Consider the following 17,985-nt stretch of genomic DNA (forward strand, 5'->3'; position numbering starts at 1 on the left):
GTAGGGCCAGATGGCAGGTGTAGTAAATACTTCCAAAAAGAAGCAGAACAAAAGCTATGGTATTGAACATATGCTATGTCATGTCATATGTTCATATTCCATCTGTCACTTCATAGCCAATGTCACCCTTAGGCCTCCACATGCATGCAAGGGTGCATGAATGAACACATGCATAATTATACACCTTATAAAATATATTTTATATGCACTCTCTTATTTTAACCTCACAGACTCTGAAAATTTATGTTATCCTTCCAGTGTTTACAAAAAGGAAGCTGACAGTTGGGAAGATTCAAGCATGTGGCAAATATCACGTAGTTGATATGGGATCCATCTGACTCCAAAGCTCTTTTTTCCATTCTAGTATACTTCCTCCGAGTTACCATGCCCTTTCAGTTCTCCTAAAGTTCTTTCCACTGACTTAAGAAAATTACTTCCACCATATCCCTGCTCTAAAAAAGAAATATTGCAAAAAGTAGCTTGGTTTGGGTAATTTATAAAATCAAATAGCACCTCATAATTTGTCTAATGCTCTCCCTGGATTCCTTTTAAAGCTTTTTAAAGGCTTTTCATGTTAGCAAGGAATTGTTCTTTAGCAGACAAAAAAATTAAAAACATCTTTACCCTTCAAACACTTGAATCACAAATACAATGTTAAAAGCAAAAGATAAACCACATAATAACTAAATTATAAGAATAATTTTTGTTATTATGTTAGGTTACCACTTGAAGATTTAATTTTTCTTTTTCATGTATTTTTGTAGAGGGATTTAAAAGTAGGAATATTAAATAGAATAACAAAATCAGAAATATTATGTTTCTGTTAAATAATAGGTGGTAAGCAAAGTAAGGGACTCAGCTTTGTGTTTTACTTATTAGTACAGGAGTTTTAAACATGCTGAGATTTCCAGTTCACATATAACATAAATGCCAGATTCTCTTCTTTCAATGTATAATGACTCTCAGAAATTTACTTAAAAAGTAAAAGAAATAGGTTACCCCTGCTCCAGTATGATGGCCCTTAGCATCAAATGGACTCAGTGGGTTGTATAAAGAGCCCATGAAGTTAGAAGGGAATAATGGTAGTGAAAGAGGGAACATTGCAGGAGAGGAAATGGGGAGATGGATTTGATCGAATATAGTATACAAATATATGACGTCCTCAAGTAATAAAAAAGGAAGAAAAGCACACATAGGAGAAATCAGGGAACTCAAAGTGATCAAATGCTTATTTGGTGAACATCAGGGCAGAGCAAGATTATTTCCATACACGTTGCCTAATCTCTACTCTTGAACTTGTCTGATCGGTAAGAACTACTCTTCTGTCCTTTGTTGCTAGTAAATGTGACTTGGGTTATATATTTTCAGCTTATACTGAAGTGATGTCTAAGACTTCTTCAAAGGGCGATGATGAGCTTTCAACAGAAGAGTTACTTTATTTCAGTCAGCTTCAGGGTAAGTATTTGTGTAACCTTTTAACAGAATCTGGGTTGTTTTGAGTTGGGTCTTGCTGTATTTCTTAGACCAGTCTCAAACTCTTGGGCTCCAGTCATCCTCCTGCCTCAGTCTCCCAGGTAGATGGGACTAAGGACGTCTTGATGATTGCTTACTCGTGGAGATCTTCCTGGCTTGGAGCCACTGCACTTTCACTTTTTGATACTACAATAACAATTAGCAAAGCCTCTAAATATTTGACCCATCAGGCTATATTTAATAATTTTTATGTCTAATTTCTTATGAAAGAATTTAAAAGAAAGCATATGTAATATATTTTGCATTTAATTTTCTTAAAGAAATCTCTATGCTATATCAGATCATGTTTATGCTTTGATAAAGGACAATGAAGCCAATCAGATATTTATAAGTCATAGCTCTTATTTAAAGCTATAGGAATAAATGTGCTTTCTGACATAAATTGGAGTGATACACACTTATATGTGTCATTTGCCTTATTTTCATAGATATGTAATGGTCTTATAGAGAAAGTTTATGTGTGCATTTGTCTGGTTGCTATATATAAAGTGAGTATTAGGAAAACCTCAAAAATTATCTATTTAAGTCTTCCAACTTTATATATAAAGGCACTGAGTACAGAAACAAGTGACTTGTACAGGGTTTCACAACGAGTTGTTACCATACTTGGGACTTGTGGCTTGTTCTTCAGACTCCCATTATGTGAGGAATCTTCCTCCCATTAATAAAAATAATACAACTTAATTTGAAATCAGTCAAATAAAGAAACTATCACTCAGAAGCAAGTATTAAATTTGATGTATTGTCCTCTAGGATATTTTTAATATTAATATGCAGTGTTCTTTTACTATGAATGATTCTAATACTTTACATTCTAATGTTAGGAGGTCAGGTTACATAATTGCTTTGATGGGTAAAACAAAGTGCTTATAAGTCTTTGTACAAAATAGTACTTTACTTTTAAAAGATACCTGTTAAACAGTTTACAATATGCACTTGCCCTCTTTTCCCTTTAGTTTCTAAGCCAGCAGATGAGAAGGAAACAGAATCTGGAAGAAATAGCCCTGAAAAAGGTACACCAATAACAATCTAGCAATATCATTTAATTATTCCTTCAATAAGTATGGATAGCTTGTAAAGGGGGGAGGTAGAGTTCTTTAAAAGCTGTAGATGTGTCCCAAAGAAGGTTTTAGGTACATCAAGTTAATATAACAATTCATTGTTTCTTCTTGTGATCCTTCCATCTCAGAAGTTATAAAAATATAATACTAAGTGATCCATATTCATGTTTATTATTTTAAGGATTTTATTTTAATTACAAAAGTGATAGGTTATGTTTGTGGCTGGAATTCAGATAGTGTATAGTCTTTCTTACTCCCAGATAAGCCTAACCAGAAGTATAGGCTGTAATATTTTTGTCTGTATCCTTTTTAGAGTTGTTTCTTTTTAGACATAAACATGTAGACATCTCCCTTTTTAAAATATCTATAAACAGTATTATACTGGGTGCTATTTTCTTATTTTATAACATATCATGGCTAATTTTCCATATCTACTCATTTGATCTTCCTTTTGACTTTTAATGGAGACAGAACATGTCATGATTTAAATTGTAAGACTTTTCAGTCAATCACTAACTCAATACTGATGGACATTTAATGTGTTTTCAATTATTTTCGCTGCAAACTGTGATGCCCAAAATTGACATATACACTTCAGGACAATTTAAGAAATATTTCTTTAAAATAAGATAAATATAGAGAAGTATGAGAATATTGAATAAAGTAGTATGCACACTTGATATTTTAATAGAAACTATGACATTATTCATTTAAAGCTCATCATTCTTCATTTTAAAACATTTAATTAAAATGATTCCTGAAGATCTAGTTGAACATAATTCCTCCACTATTTTTCCAGCTTTCAAGAAGATTTAAATAAGAATTTAAAGGTCACAGAAATATGAACTGAACCCTTTAAACGAATGAGTCAATAAGCAATATTTTCAATTTTTGAAAAAGAGCTACCATTAATGACTTTCATATGTACAGATGAAGAACTGGATATAGAAAATGTTAAGCATGACAGGATATATGGGTGTGTAGCTACATGAAATTTATTGTGGGATCAAAATGTGCTGTTTTAATCTAAATATATCGTTTTCCCTCTTTGCTCATATTTTTGCTATTTCCCAAAGAAAAATTTTAGTTTAAATCAGTGATTCTCAACCTTTCAAATTGTGGTGGCTTGAATATGCTTGTCCCATGAGAAATAGCACTATTAGGAGGTATGGCCTTATTAGAGAAGACGTAGCCTTGTTAGAGGACTTGTGTCACTCTGGGGGCGGGCTTTGAGGTCTCCCAGTCCTCAGACTCCCCCCAGAGTGGAATCAGAGACTCCTGGCTGCCTGTGGAACAGAGTCTCCTGGCTGCCTTCAGATCAAGATGTAGCACTCTTGACTGCTTTAGCACCAAGTTTGCCTATACAGTTCCCACCATGATGATAACGGACTGAACCTCTGAAACTGTAAGCCAGACCCAATTAAATGTTTAGCCTTATAAGAGTTGCCTTGATCATGGTGTCTCTTCACAACAACAAAACCCTAAGAAAGAAGTTGGTACCAGGAGTTGGGTATTACTGTGATAAGCCTGACCACGTTTTTGTTTGGAGGAATGTGGATTTTGGCATTTTGGATTTGAAAAGGAATAGAATGCTTAAAGTGGGACTTAATGGGCCATTCTAGTAGGAATATGGAAGATTTTGGTGATGAAGGTGATTTGAACTCTGGGGGTGTGGTTCAGGATGTTTCAGAGGAGTCAAATTTTAGTATGTTGCCTAGGGATTGTTCTTGTGATATTTTGATGAAGAATGTGACTGCTTTTTGAACTTATCTGAAGGGTCTGCCTGTGGCTAAGGTAAAAAGATTTAGATTAATTCCATTGACAAAGGAAGTCTCAAAAAGGCCTAGCATTGACTCTGCCCTGTGTTCACTCTTATGAAGACAATTTTTGATCAAGCATAGAAAGCTTAGAATAGAAAAATACGAAATGTATGGTTTTAGTGGCACCAAGAAGTAGAATGGAGCTAAATCCTATATGCAAGCAGATAAACAGATTAAGGGAATGGTGACCTTGGGTCAAGATTCCATCCAACAAAGTTTATTTGTTTGCAGTCGAACAAGAGATAGTTATATCATATTAAGTATTATTGTGACCTAGTTACTGTTTTCATTTGCACATAAAGAGATATGATTGACAAGGGATGCATTATGATGGTTAGTCTTGGTTGTCAACTTGACTATATCTCAAATGAACTACAATACAGAAATAAAGAGGACACCTGTAATCCAGATTTTGAGGCATAGTGGCCATCCTTATAAAGATCTTGTGAAAAGAAATTAAAGAAAAGCTTAGGTCCAGGAGTGATGGTACACACCTTTAATCCCAAGAGACAGGCAAGCAGATCTCTGAGTTCATAGCCAACCTGGTTCATAGCAAGTGCCAGGTAAAGAAAAGTTGAGGTTCAGGAATGGTGGTATATACCTTTAATCCTAGTACTCAGGAGACAGAGGCATGCAGATCTCTAAGATGTAATAGAACAAAGAGGCCATGTTCTAGTTCCAGCAAGCAGCAGAACTCAGCAGCTTCTGCCTTGTGGCTCTGGCTTTAAAGTCAAGAGTAGAATGAGTTACTGGGACAATTGATGCTAGTTAGCTGGAGCTAAGAAATTAGTGGTGTTTGAGAAGAGGCCAACACCCCTGAGGTGAAATCTGAAAAGTATTTTCTGAGAGCACAGAGAAGCTATGTTCCAGAGATAGCCAAAGTTGTACTTTGTGCTGCAGCTGTACTTGGTAATGTGTAAGAGTCACCCAGGTGGTACTGGTTTTGAAGGCATGAAGGGGTCATGAAGAGCAGCTGAGGCTTGGCACTGTGAGAAGCCATGGAAGGCCCTTGCTGAAGGTACAGCCTCAGTTGTAGTTGATGGCCCAGGACTGAAGGGGTCATGCAAAGGATTTGAGGCTTGTCACCATGAAGAGAGCCTAAGAAAGGCTACTGGTGAAGCCTAGTTGCAGCAGAAGACCCTAGTGTATTGGAGATGCCAGTATCATGGGATGATCACCAAGTACAGCAGCAGCAGTGGAGTGGAGTCAACCAGAGTGCTACAGAGGGCAGAGCTGGAGAAGTGACCCAAACACTTTGGAGGAGCCCAGAAGATCATATGTGGATCCCAGACATTGGAACAAGAAGCTGTGAAGTTGAAGTTGCCTTGGACACCTCAAAATGTTCAAGATGCCAGAGCTGTGGGATGCCTGCTGAAGAAAACTGCTAACAGGGAATGGAACTGGCCCAGGAGAAAGAAGTGTGTTGCAGTCAACAAAGCTGAAAGGAGTTGTACAACAGGCATTGAGATGCAGAGTTTGGAGTTTTCCCAGCTGGTTTTTGATTTTTCGTTGATCCAGTATTTCCTCACTATAACATTTTGGGATGGTAATGTATAACCTGTGATGTTGGAACTATGTGATCTGCTCTTTGATTTTGATTTTATAGGAGATTACAGTTAGGAGATTGCATGAATCTTAGAAGAAGCTTTAAACTTTAGACTTTTAAACAGTGTTGAAACTGTGATAGACTATGGAGACTTTTGAAACTGGAGTAAATATATTTTTCATTATGTTATGGCTAGGTATGGCCCCCGAAGACTCAGGTTTTTTATTGAACGTATGAGGGCCAAAGAGTGTAATGTGGTTGCTTTAATATGCTTGTCTCATGAGAAGAGGCACTATTAGGAGGTATGGCCTTATTGGAGGCGGGGTGGCCTTGTTAGAGGACTTGTGTTACTGTAGGGGTTGGCTTTGAGGTCTCCTAGTGCTCAAGCTCCTCCCAGGGTGGAATCAGAGCCTCCTCCTGGCTGCCTTCAGATTAAGATGTAGAACTCTTGGCTCCTCTAGCACCAAGTCTGTCTGCACAATTCCATGCATCCCACCTCTGGACTGAATCTGTGAACCTGTAAGCCAGTGCTAGTTAAATGTTGTCCCTTGTAAGAGTTGCCTTGCTCATGGTGTCACTTCACAGCAGTAAAAACCCTAAGACACTAATGCTGTGACCCTTTAATGTATCTCCTCATGTTGTGGTGACCCCCAGCCATAAAATTATTTTTGTTGCTACTTGTAGTGGTTTGAATATCCTCGGCCAAGGAAATGGCACTATTATAAAGTGGTGTGGCCTTGTTGGAGTAGGTATGGCTTTGTTGGAGGAAGAGTGTCACTGTGTATGTGAGCTTTAAGACCCTTGCCCTACCTGCCTGGAAGCTAGTCTTCTAGAATCCTTCAGATGAAGATATAGAACTCTCAGCTCCTCCCATACCATGTCTGCCTGGAAGATTTCATGTTCCTGCCTTGATGATAATGGACTGAACCTCTGAACCTGAAAGCCAGTTCCAACTAAATGTTGTCCTTATAAGAGTTGCCTTGGTCATGGTGTCTTCTGCTCACAGCAGTAAAACCCTAAGACAACTTTATAACTGCAATTTTGCTACTGCTGAGAAACATAAGGTAAATAGGTGTGTTTTTACAATAGTCTTAGGCAACTGTGAAAGGGTTGTTTGACAACCCGACACCCAAAGGGGTCACAACCCATAGGTTGAGAACCACTGACCTAAATGGAAGTGGAGAATGTATTCTGAAGACCAGTGAGTGAGATCAAAGCTAAATTCAGATCATGTCCTGAACTGAAAGAGATGGGCTCTTTTACCTTGGTGAAATATCTTTCAGTTTCAGTGATTCTTTTTGAGATTTGGGAAAATGTTCTGAGCTGTTCATTACAAAGTTGTTTATTTCTTTCATTCAGGCAAAGGAAAAATTGATATTCAAGCCTACTTAAGTCAATGGCAAGATGAGCTTCTCAAAAAAGAAGAAAACATCAAAGATTTACCAAGAATGAATCAGGTATTCATTTTTCCAATTCATTTTCCAAGTGAAAATTCTTAATGTTTTTTGTATTAATGTGAATACATGATGCTCATGGTTCAGTTGCCAGGAACACAAAAGAAAAGGAAAGAAAAAAATAAGTTATATACTATTACAAAACTAGTTAAGTAATCTACAGGTTATCATCTTTATAAGATTCAGGTAATCATGAAAGAGGTGAACAATTTTTAAAGTTATTTTACACTTTAAACACTTAAGTGTTTAATGTTTTTATAGGAAATCTTGCACATAAGACATATTTCCAACTTTTAAAAAAAAATGCGTTTACCAAGTAGACATTTAGTTGTCTACCAGATGTCAAATCCATTGCTAGTTACTAAGAAATTACTAAGATAGATTTCACTTTAATGCCCAATGATCTTGTAGTTGACACTGCATGGAAATTCTAAGGACTAGTGTAGATATGATTTAAATTGATGCCTTTCAGATACATTGCCCATATGTTTTTAGATTCTTTAACAAAAGACTGATTGATGCTCTTATACTGAAGTTTCTCAGAACTTTACAAAAACTATCAAATAGACTAGACTGTCTTAATGGACTTTCCAATTTGATAGTTAAATAAATCCTTTATAAAAATAAGTATATGATATATTTATTCTTCAATCTTTATAAATGACTGAAGTGTGTTATAAATGTACTATAAAAAGGAAGGAGAAAAACATTTTACAACATATTTTATGAAACATATTATTTGTGCTTGTTTTATATATATATATATATATATATATATATATATATATATATATATATCAACCTTTAAAGTTAGATTACTGAATTATAAACACTTGGATTTGAATAGCTTTTAAGTTGACAAGTATTTTCTAGGAATATCTAGAATTTTCTGGGGACAGTTAGCAGACGAACTAGATTTTCTTAACTTTGGCCCATGTCTGCCTTTAAAGACAAGCACATCCAGAGGGATTTCTTAGATTCCTTTCACTACTAGGTAGATCTAAAAAGTCATTCTTCTCCAAAATTAAATCGCCTTTGTTTAATGCCCAGTGTAGCCTTTTGAGATAAGATGAGGTCCATAACCTTTTTCTTAAAATTGGTTGATGAGAATTACATGGTGGAAAATACAGAACCAAATTGCATAACCAAAATTGTCACCCAACACTAAATAACACTGAACACTATAACACTGTAAACACTATAACACTAAATAATCTTGGCAACCCAGTGCCAATAAACCTGCCAGAAATTAATTTGATTAGGCAATGTATGAGATGGCTTTAGTGGCATGTTCTTCCATGGCTCATACTTAACCTTCCTTGAGCAAAGATGTATCATGTATTCAGTTCTATGGTGAAGGCTATATACTATAAATTTATACAGGATGCTATCCACTTCTGAGTTCCACTTATATTTGCCAAGTCTAACGTTAAAATATTCTATTTCCACCTTGTGTCTTCTAGTCACAGTTTATTCAGTTTTCAAAGACCCTGTATAATTTATTTCATGAGGACCCTGAAGAAGAGTCACTATATCAAGCCATTGCTATTGTCACCAACCTTCTGCTTAGGATGGAAGAAGTTGGAAGGAAACTACATAGCCCAGCATCATCAGCCAAAGAATTCTCCAGTGCAGCCTGTGGTTCTGGACCAAGTGAGGGGAATGCAGAGGGCAGTGTGAAGGAAGATCCTTCCCCTCCCAGGGAAGAACATCAGTGGTCTTTTGCATTTGAGCAGATTCTTGCTTCCCTCTTAAATGAACCAGCCTTGGTGAGGTTTTTTGAGAGACCCTTAGATTTAAAAGTCAAGCTAGAAAATGCAAAAAGCTCCCAGTTAAGGTCTAGAACCAAGATGTAAATCTCTGCCATCATTGGGTTTGCCAAGATTCCTGTACCATCAGCCTGATTCCTGGGAATACTTCTCAGGGATATGTTGCATTACCTATGTGCTCCAAGGCAGAAGAAAAAGATACTCAAAAGCACAATGGTTCATTCCTTTCTATTAATTGCACTTTAAAAAAAAATTCTCCCACTCTTATGTCACAAGATAAGCAGCATCAGGGTCACATACTCAGTGGAACCACCAGAGGGCGCCACCATATCACTTTAGTGAGTCAGTCACAAGCTTGTACTGCTGTTTCCATGAGATCACTGGTGTTTTGAAAAGTGGTGATGTATTTATTCTAATGCTGTTATGGCATCTTGGTAAGCTTAGTTTTTCAAATCACCCCACACCTCTAAAAACACTTTTAAAAACTGGGCTTTAGAACTGTAGCTTTAATTATCTAGGAAGTTGCTTTTTAGGGCCCTGATTTCCAAGTTATATAACTGAAAGATTAACTTCTAAAACTTAATTTTATTCAATACAGTAAGTAATACATGGCTTTTAAAAGCAACTTCTGCATTCCCTATTCTTGAGGGATTGAGCACTTGGTGGTTAAGACTACTAACTCTGTTGCTTATAAACACAAATCAAGAAGTATAAATTCTGGGCTGATATAAACTAAAACAACACCGCATTTAGACTTAAATCAAATAGAGCCAACATTTTGAAAAAAAGTTAGAAGACAGTTCAGTTGAGTATATAGCTCTTTCAGTTAGACTGAGATAGAACTTAAAGTTCTTTAGAGTGGCATTATTTATAGCTTTTGTTTCAGAATAGCTTGTGATTGCTTTTGTCCCATCTTTATATTTTGAATTCCCCCCCCTTGTATTTTAATTTATAATAGGTAGTGTGGAACAATTACACTAAGATTGAATTGTTGTATTAGTCTGGCAAGCATGTGAAGTGTACTTCACGTAATACTTACTAAGGTACTATGTAGACTTGCCAGCATCTACCTAAAAAGGTTTGACTTAGATGTGCAATTTTTACATACTTTATGCTTCTTCTATGGCAGTCCATTTAAATATATATGGACTTTGATAGCACTTTAAAAGGAACAAAACAAAAACAAGCAAACCCTGTGGACCTGTCCTGTCTTCTGCCATTTTTGACCAGTAATTTATTTAGCAGTTGACTTGGGAAATGGGGCAGGAACCAGCATGTGGAGCTAATGTCTTCACACTAGTCTTTGATTTCAAGCTTTTGACTTGGCTAGAAGGCAAACAATGAAAGGGTAGACCCCCTTCATGGTGACAAAAGAAGTCTCCCTTTCTGGGAAGGAATTGCTGTGGTCAGCTTTCAACAAGAACGTACTGACTAAAACCTAGCTTTGTTGCCATGCCACGTACTGTTTCCAGTGAAGTTAAGCACTTCTCAAATTGTGTCTTTGAAAATTCCTAAGTTGGATTTGGTCAAATGCTGGTAGTGTCTTTAAGATTTGATTATGCTGTCTTTTCAAGGAAATGACTACTTAAAAGAGATAGTTTAAAACTAAGCCTTTCTGCCTCAACTCAGAAATGATTAGCTAAAAAATGTCCCAATTTTCAATCATAGCTAACTAGTAGTTTATGTGAGAACCATCACATACATCTGCCATTACGCAATGATTGTTAAATTATATGACAATAGCGCTAGAAAAACATACGGTCTGTGCTTGTATACAACGACACTGTTATACACACTTTGTTGAATATTTTGTCAGTTGTATTTACAACAAGTACTTTCTTAAAAAATATGTTGTTAGTTTTTGATATTATTTTAAAGTCAAAATAGTAAAGATTACTGAATATTGTATTTTAGTCTAGATTAATTAAAAATAACTGCTTAAAGAGAACCTTTGAGTTTCAAGAAGATTATAAATGAAAGTTAGCAAGACAACAATGTATTTTCTGAGTCTACAGGAGAAGTGAAACATGTTATAGTTTTATAGCTGCTGCCTTGTTAAGCAAATGACTTGTTCACAATATTCAAAATATTTTGTTGTGTCAAACTGGACCAGTGCATTATGCTTTTTACATTAAATGTTATAAGATGACTTTGTCTTTATAAAACTAAGCATTAAAAATCTTATTATATTAAATATGGAAATGTTTACTAAAAAGCCAGATGTTTTAGTATGCATTTTACTTACACATAACTGAAATAACACTTGAGGGTATCCTTTCTACATCAGTTTAGAATCTAGCTCCAAGAAAACCAGAATTCATTCTCAATTAGTTCAGGCAGGAAACTGTTTACCACTGGATATTAAGTGGCTTGTATCATTATTAGAAGGACCAGCTTAGTTGAAGTTTCAAAAACAAGATCCAAGACCATACCCTCCCAGGCTACGAGGAAAGTTGCTAATTCTTGTAGGATTAGGAAACTGCCAGAATGAAAACACTCCTGCTACCTCCAGAAACATGATTCACTTGCAAATGGATGCCAAGTTCCTTGCCCCTCAAGCTCCCAGGCACTCATGACTAAATTGCAGCAGAACAGCCAAACATCTTCACAGTCATCTTCAGCAGCAGAGATGTCAGAAGCACAGTGTCCACCTTGCTTCTGCCAGTCAAGACTCAAAACTCGTCGAAGTCCAGAATCATGATGGTAAAGGAATGTGGGAATTGTGTTTTTCCCTTCTGAAGTCCAGCGAACACCCTCATAGGCCAGAATGGATCCTGAGAACTGTGTGAGGATTCCCCCTCCCCTTCTTGTGCTGTAAAATAAATTAGTATAATGCACATGTATTATCTAACAATTTTAGTGTGTCATCACTAGGGACTCAGCCTAGCTAGAACCTCTAGGTAGGATTATGAGGCTGTGACCAAGGGATAATCTACACTGGTTCTCAGCTAAAGGTTCAGTTGGGGAAGATATCTACTTCCAAGTCTCTATGTCCTTTCTGTCTAGGTCTGAAACCACAGCCTCTTATAGGTGGCCACCCTCGGCTGCTAAAGGCCTCACACAATTCCACAGGTGCCTTTAGCATCTATAGGTCTTGAGATAAAAAGATAAAAGGCTAGCTTCTAGGGTGAGTCTTCTGGGAAGAGTATCTTAGATGTGACATCACCCCAGTAGTGGTGCCCCTGTCTTTCCCATGTGCTTTGGATGAAAAACAAGTCATTAGTTCTGCTTGTGCTCAAGGGGAGAGGATTACAGAAAAGCAAGATCAGCAGGCAGAGATTAGGAGAGGTGTCCCCGAGAGCCTTAGAATCTATCCACTGCCAGTGTCGGTCTGTGTCATTCTCTATGTTACTTCTTGCTTTCACCACGCACCACACCCTTCTAACACTTCTAAATAATAGGTAATAGCAGCAGCTGTTGCCCCTGCCTATCATCACATAAACCTTCCGCCCAGTGACTAAAAGGACACTGCTCTCTCCTAAAGGAAGACCCAAGTCTCTCATCAGCTACTTGAATCCATCCATGGCTGATATTTGCTCCTCTTTAATCAATCTCATTTTGATCTCCTCCAATGTGTAAACTAAATTACAAAGTTAATCAATAAAACAGGAGGCAAGACTGTTGAAGGAAATTGATATGTGGGAATATATATGGAGAAACTGGATGTCTCCTGCAGTCATTTATACAACTCCTCATTTATACAACTGGTCAAGGCTGTCATTGCGGCGGGGAGGGTTCGGTCTGATAATACCACAACCTAACTTTTTATGGTATGTACATCTATGGATCTTAACAGGTGCGTACTTGAATCACAACAAGAATACAGAATAGTTTCTTTACCTCAAAACAAAGTCCCTCTTGTTATCCATTTATGCATTCTCTCTCGGCCCTAGCCAGCCACAGATCAGTTATGTCCCTTATAAACCAGCAGGTGATTGGTTCCCCAGCATCTTTAGCCCTTATAGCCATGTAACTAAGGGATGGTTCATCACACACATGTTCCTAGATTTTCTTAATGATTGACCAACCATAGGAAAGGCAGGGAGCATTCTGGCGATGGAGGTCTCGGGTTCTGGAGTAGATGTTAAAGGGATTTTTGAATACCCATAATTTATCTCCCACCATTTTTTAATTGGATCGTATTAGTATTTCAGTACTTTTCGTTTTGGTTTTTGTCAGCTATATTCTGTTCGAGGGCTTGAAGTACGAATCGGGTGACATTGAGACCCTGTGTCACTGAATCTCTGAAGTCAAGGCAAATTATTCCAGCAACTTCATTCCCAGAGATACAATCATTCATCAGGAAAAGCACATTTCCTTTATCCTCAAGCCCACATGATGCTGCCGTTTCTATTTCTGTCATTAGAGCTACATTTTTGCACCTATCTCATCTATCAGTAGACACCCCAATTTTACCCATTTCCCTTTGCAGGTATCGTCTTTTTGTGATTAATTTTAAAATAGTTTTTATTTTTATTTTTTAAATACAAGGATGCGTGAGGTGAGTACGTACATATGAGTACAGGTGTCTTTGGAGTCCAGAAGGTATCAGAACTCCCGAAACTAGAGTCATGAGCCATTTGTCAGCCACCTGATATGAGTTGGGAGACCAATTCAACTCCGGTACAAGAACAACAAAATGTTGTAAACTGCCGAACCACCTCTCTGATTCCTGCTCTGAAGACATGTTTTTAAAGAGGCATTTAGTTTTATTTTGTGTGCATGAGTGTTGGCCTATATATGTGCACCACATTCATGTTTTGTGCCCATTGAAGCCAAAGAAGACGTCAATCCCCTGGTTCTGGAGTTACAGATGGTTGTGAGCTGCCATGTGGTTGCTGGGAACTGAACTTGGGTCCTCTGGAAGAGTAGCAAGTGCTGTTAACCACTGAGCCATACCTCCATCCCCGTGCTTTTAAGATCTTGATCTACAGTTTCTTATGGTTTATCTGGTTTTTAAACATATTTGTCTTCTTTTGTGTATGGGTTTTTTGCTTGCATGTATGTTTGTGGACCACCTGTGTGCCTGGTGCTCACAGAGGCCAGAGGGTGGCACCAGATCCCCTAGAGCTGGAGTTACAGATAGTTATGAGCTGACCCTCAATCCCAGAATCACAGGAAGCCCAGAATTGGTTGAGTGATTCTGTCTCTGTTCTCATGTTTCTCTGGATCATTCTCTGCTTGTAAATGGTCTCAGGGGTTAAGAGACTTCTGTCTTAATCATGGTTACCCAAAACTCTATCCCCTTACTACCTTCTAATAGAAGTCAAGCCACATTGAAGGCCTGAAGGAGCTGAAGGGGTTTGCAACCCATAGGAAGAACAACAATATCAACCAACCAGACCCCACAGAGCTCCCAGAGACTAAACCACCAACCAAAGAGTACACATGGAGGGACCTGTGGCTCCAGCTGCATATGTAGCAGAGGATGGCCTTGTCTGGCATCAATGGGAGGAGAGGCCCTTGGTCCTGTGAAGGCTTGACGCCCCAGTGTAGGGGAACTCTAGGGTGCTGAGGTGGGAGTGGGTGGGTGAGCACCCTCATAGAAGCAGGGGGAGAGGGGGGGAGTAGGTGTTTGTGGAGGGGAAACTAGGAAGGGGGATAACATTTGAAATGTAACCAATAAGAAAACAGAAAAAGAAAGAGTAAGTTTTTTTTTCTCTTACAATTTGTCAGGTCATACAATAAGAAGGTCACATCAAGGAACACATGAGCATCTTCCATCTCCACATCTTTGGCCATGTTTATCTTTAGTATTTTTGATGACAGCTGTTCTAACAGGTGGGGAGTAATAGCTCACAGTGGTTCCATCTTGTATTTTCTGTGTAGTTATCAATGCTGAATTGTTGTGGGTTTGGGGTTTTGTTTTTTAATAGTACATGTGTTCATTATTTATCCTATTTTAGAAATATCTCTTCAGGCCTTTGTTTATTGGTAGAGTTAGAACGTCCATGTCTCTCCCTACTAAGTTTACATATTGAGACATAATACCCAATGCAAAATAGTATTAAGAGGACAGAGTAAATGTGAATTAGGGGGCTAGAGAGATGGCTCAGCAGTTAAGAGCACTGGCTGCTCTTTCAAAGGATCTGAGTTCAATTCCCAGCACCCACATGGCAGCTCACAACTGTCTGTGACTCCAGTTCCAGGGGATCCAACATCTTCACACAGACATACATGTAGGCAAAGTACCAATGCAAATAAAATATAAGCATTAAAAATGTTAATTAGGTCACAAGGCATTAGTGCCCTTACCAAAAAGACCTGAGTGAGCTGTCATTTGGGCCTGGTGAATAAAAAAAAAGTGTACCATTTGTGAAGCAGCTTGCCACTTGGTCTTTTACTTTCCCAGTCTCCAAAACTATGAGCAATACATATGTGTTGTTTATAAGGTGTTTTGTCACAGCAAACAAAATAGATGAAGAAAATCATTTTAAACAAGTTTCTCTAGCTAAACGTACTCGCTTCTTATATGTTTTAGATATTGCCCCTTTATCAGATGAATACATTGCAAGTGCTTTTTCCCAGTCCATGGATTGTTTCTTGGTGTAACCAAGTAAGGCACTCTGGTGGCTGTTGCCTCAATGAGTTCAGAGCTTTTAGTTTGATACACTCCCATGATTTTGGTTGTGGTCTGTTCTTTTGGATTCATATTAAAGAAACTGCTCATGACAATTCCATAGAGTTTTACAATCCTTAGCCTATTTCATGTGATTTTATATGCTTTGAATAAACAATCCATTTTAAATCTCTTGCTATTAGAAATTCAACTGTTGTAATTTGTTGAGAAGACTTTCTTATCTGATCAACTTCAATAAAGTCAACTGACCATAAGATGTACCAGCGTGGTGGTGCACTCCTTTAATCCCAGCATTCAGTAGACAGAGGCAAGTGGGTCTGTGTGAGGTTGAGGCCAGTGTAGTCTGCATAGCAAGTTCCAGGACAGCCAGGGCTCCACAGAGAGACCTTGTCTAATAAAGAAAGAAGATAAAGCCATTGATTTGTACAGTCCTTGTCTAGCCCCATGGTCTAATCTTCAGCATCATACAAATTAATAAATGAAGACTTCTGTAGGGAAGGGGATGCTCTACACTCCCTTAATATATACTTCAGTGAGGAGCAGTCCTGTCTGCCCCTAAATTGCGTTCTTCTATTTGCTTCTCAATGTAAATTCTTGTGTTAATTCTCCATACCAAACAACAGTCTTTTCTAAAGGTATTGGATTAGTTTAAAATAACAAAGTCTAGACATTCTTGAAAGGCCAAAGCTATAGTGATAAAGAAGAGACCTACAACGGCTGCTCTGGGTTTCAGGGTATGGGTACATCTGACCACAAAGAAGCAACGTAGAGTTTTAGGAGATGAAACTTTTCTGTGTCTTGTAGTTGAGGCTGACCTCAAACTCATAATCCTCCTGCCTCTAGCTTCTCAGTGTCATCTGCCTCACTACGATGCCTGACTTTATATTTTCTTTTTTAAAAATAATTTAGGTACATTTAAAAAAAATTTAACTTGATTTACTACATGTCGGAGTGGGGCATGCCTCAATGATCATGTGGAGGTCAGAGGATAGCTTGTTTCAGGAGTTGGTTCTCTTCCTCACCATGGATTCTTGGGATCAAACTTATCATACTTGCACAGAAATGACTGAGCCATCTTGTTGACCATGGAGATTTTAAAAATGTTTTTATACACTGTATTCTGATAGTAGTTCCCCTCTCACACATCCCAGACCCTCACCCAGTGCCATGCCCTTTCTTTCTCTTTCTCTTTCTCTTTAGAAAACAAACGGGAAAAAAAACTAGAATAAAAACTACAAGAAATATAAACACTGGGGTAAAAACAAAAGAAAACATAAAAATGCAAACTTGAAAACCAAACCAAAATATAAAATCAGAAGACCAGTAAGATAAAACATGCAAACAAAGCAACATGAAACAGAAGGTCTATAGAAATACCATTGAGTTCATCTTGGGTTGGCCACTTACTGCTGGTCATCAGGACCATTCTCAAGTGTGGTAAATATAACCAGTGAGTCTCCATTGAAGAAAACTATTTTTAACTTTGCAAGCAGTTGTCAGTTGAAGACAGATTCTTGGTTGGGCATGAATCCCATGTGTATTTCCTCTTGTCAAAACTAGGACTCGGTCACAGCCCCTGGAAATTATATGTGAATTATTTTGCTATGTGAACCCTAAGTGCACAGTTAAACTTGTCAAGTGAACATATACCTTGGGACCATTATAGAGCTACTGTGCCCTGCTGGGCCTTAGCTCCTCTTCTTCTCTCCAGAGAGAACAACAACACCAATTTCTAAAACTCACAAATTTGTTTTGCCCATTTTTGAAAATTTTATATATCTCTATCTCTACATGGAATCGTACACTTGTGATGAAATATGTATGTTTTGTCTTTGGCCTCTTTGACTCAGCATTATTGATTATACTCTGATAGTTCATTGAATAAATAGAGTTTAAAACATTCATTCTACTTTTGATGGAAATTTTGCTGTCCAATTTGGGGATATTATAAGTAATGCGTCTGTAAGAGTTGTTGTATTTGGATTTGTGTGCCCATATTTATGTATTTCTTTATAGTATTTATATATCTAGCGATAGAATTACTGAGGCATATGGTGACTCCGCGTTGAATATTGTAAGGCACTGACAGATTGTTCTCGAATGTGCTTGGACTGTTTTACATTTTCAGTAGCACTGGATCAGGTTTCCACTTTCTCTGCATTCTTGCTAGCACCTGTTATTTTCTGCCTTTTTATTACAGCTGTCTTAGTATGTAGTAATAT

At 37.6% G+C, this 17,985-nt stretch overlaps 1 protein-coding gene across 1 annotated transcript in view; it reads left to right on the forward strand.

The window, feature by feature from the left end:
- The window catches only part of Tbc1d8b (TBC1 domain family member 8B), a 61,831-nt gene extending 50,433 nt beyond the window's left edge, over positions 1-11,398 (forward strand). The window contains exons 18-21 of the mRNA XM_028767506.1: positions 1,369-1,455; positions 2,490-2,546; positions 7,320-7,417; positions 8,878-11,398. Of these exons, the coding sequence (XP_028623339.1) occupies positions 1,369-1,455; positions 2,490-2,546; positions 7,320-7,417; positions 8,878-9,270 (635 nt within the window). The 3' untranslated portion in view covers positions 9,271-11,398. The remainder of the gene's footprint in view (positions 1-1,368; positions 1,456-2,489; positions 2,547-7,319; positions 7,418-8,877) is intronic.
- The last annotated feature ends 6,587 nt before the right edge of the window (positions 11,399-17,985 follow it).

The sequence above is a fragment of the Grammomys surdaster genome, unplaced genomic scaffold (assembly GCF_004785775.1).
Source record: "Grammomys surdaster isolate TR1022 unplaced genomic scaffold, NIH_TR_1.0 173, whole genome shotgun sequence".
NCBI classification, from domain to species: Eukaryota; Metazoa; Chordata; class Mammalia; order Rodentia; family Muridae; genus Grammomys; species Grammomys surdaster.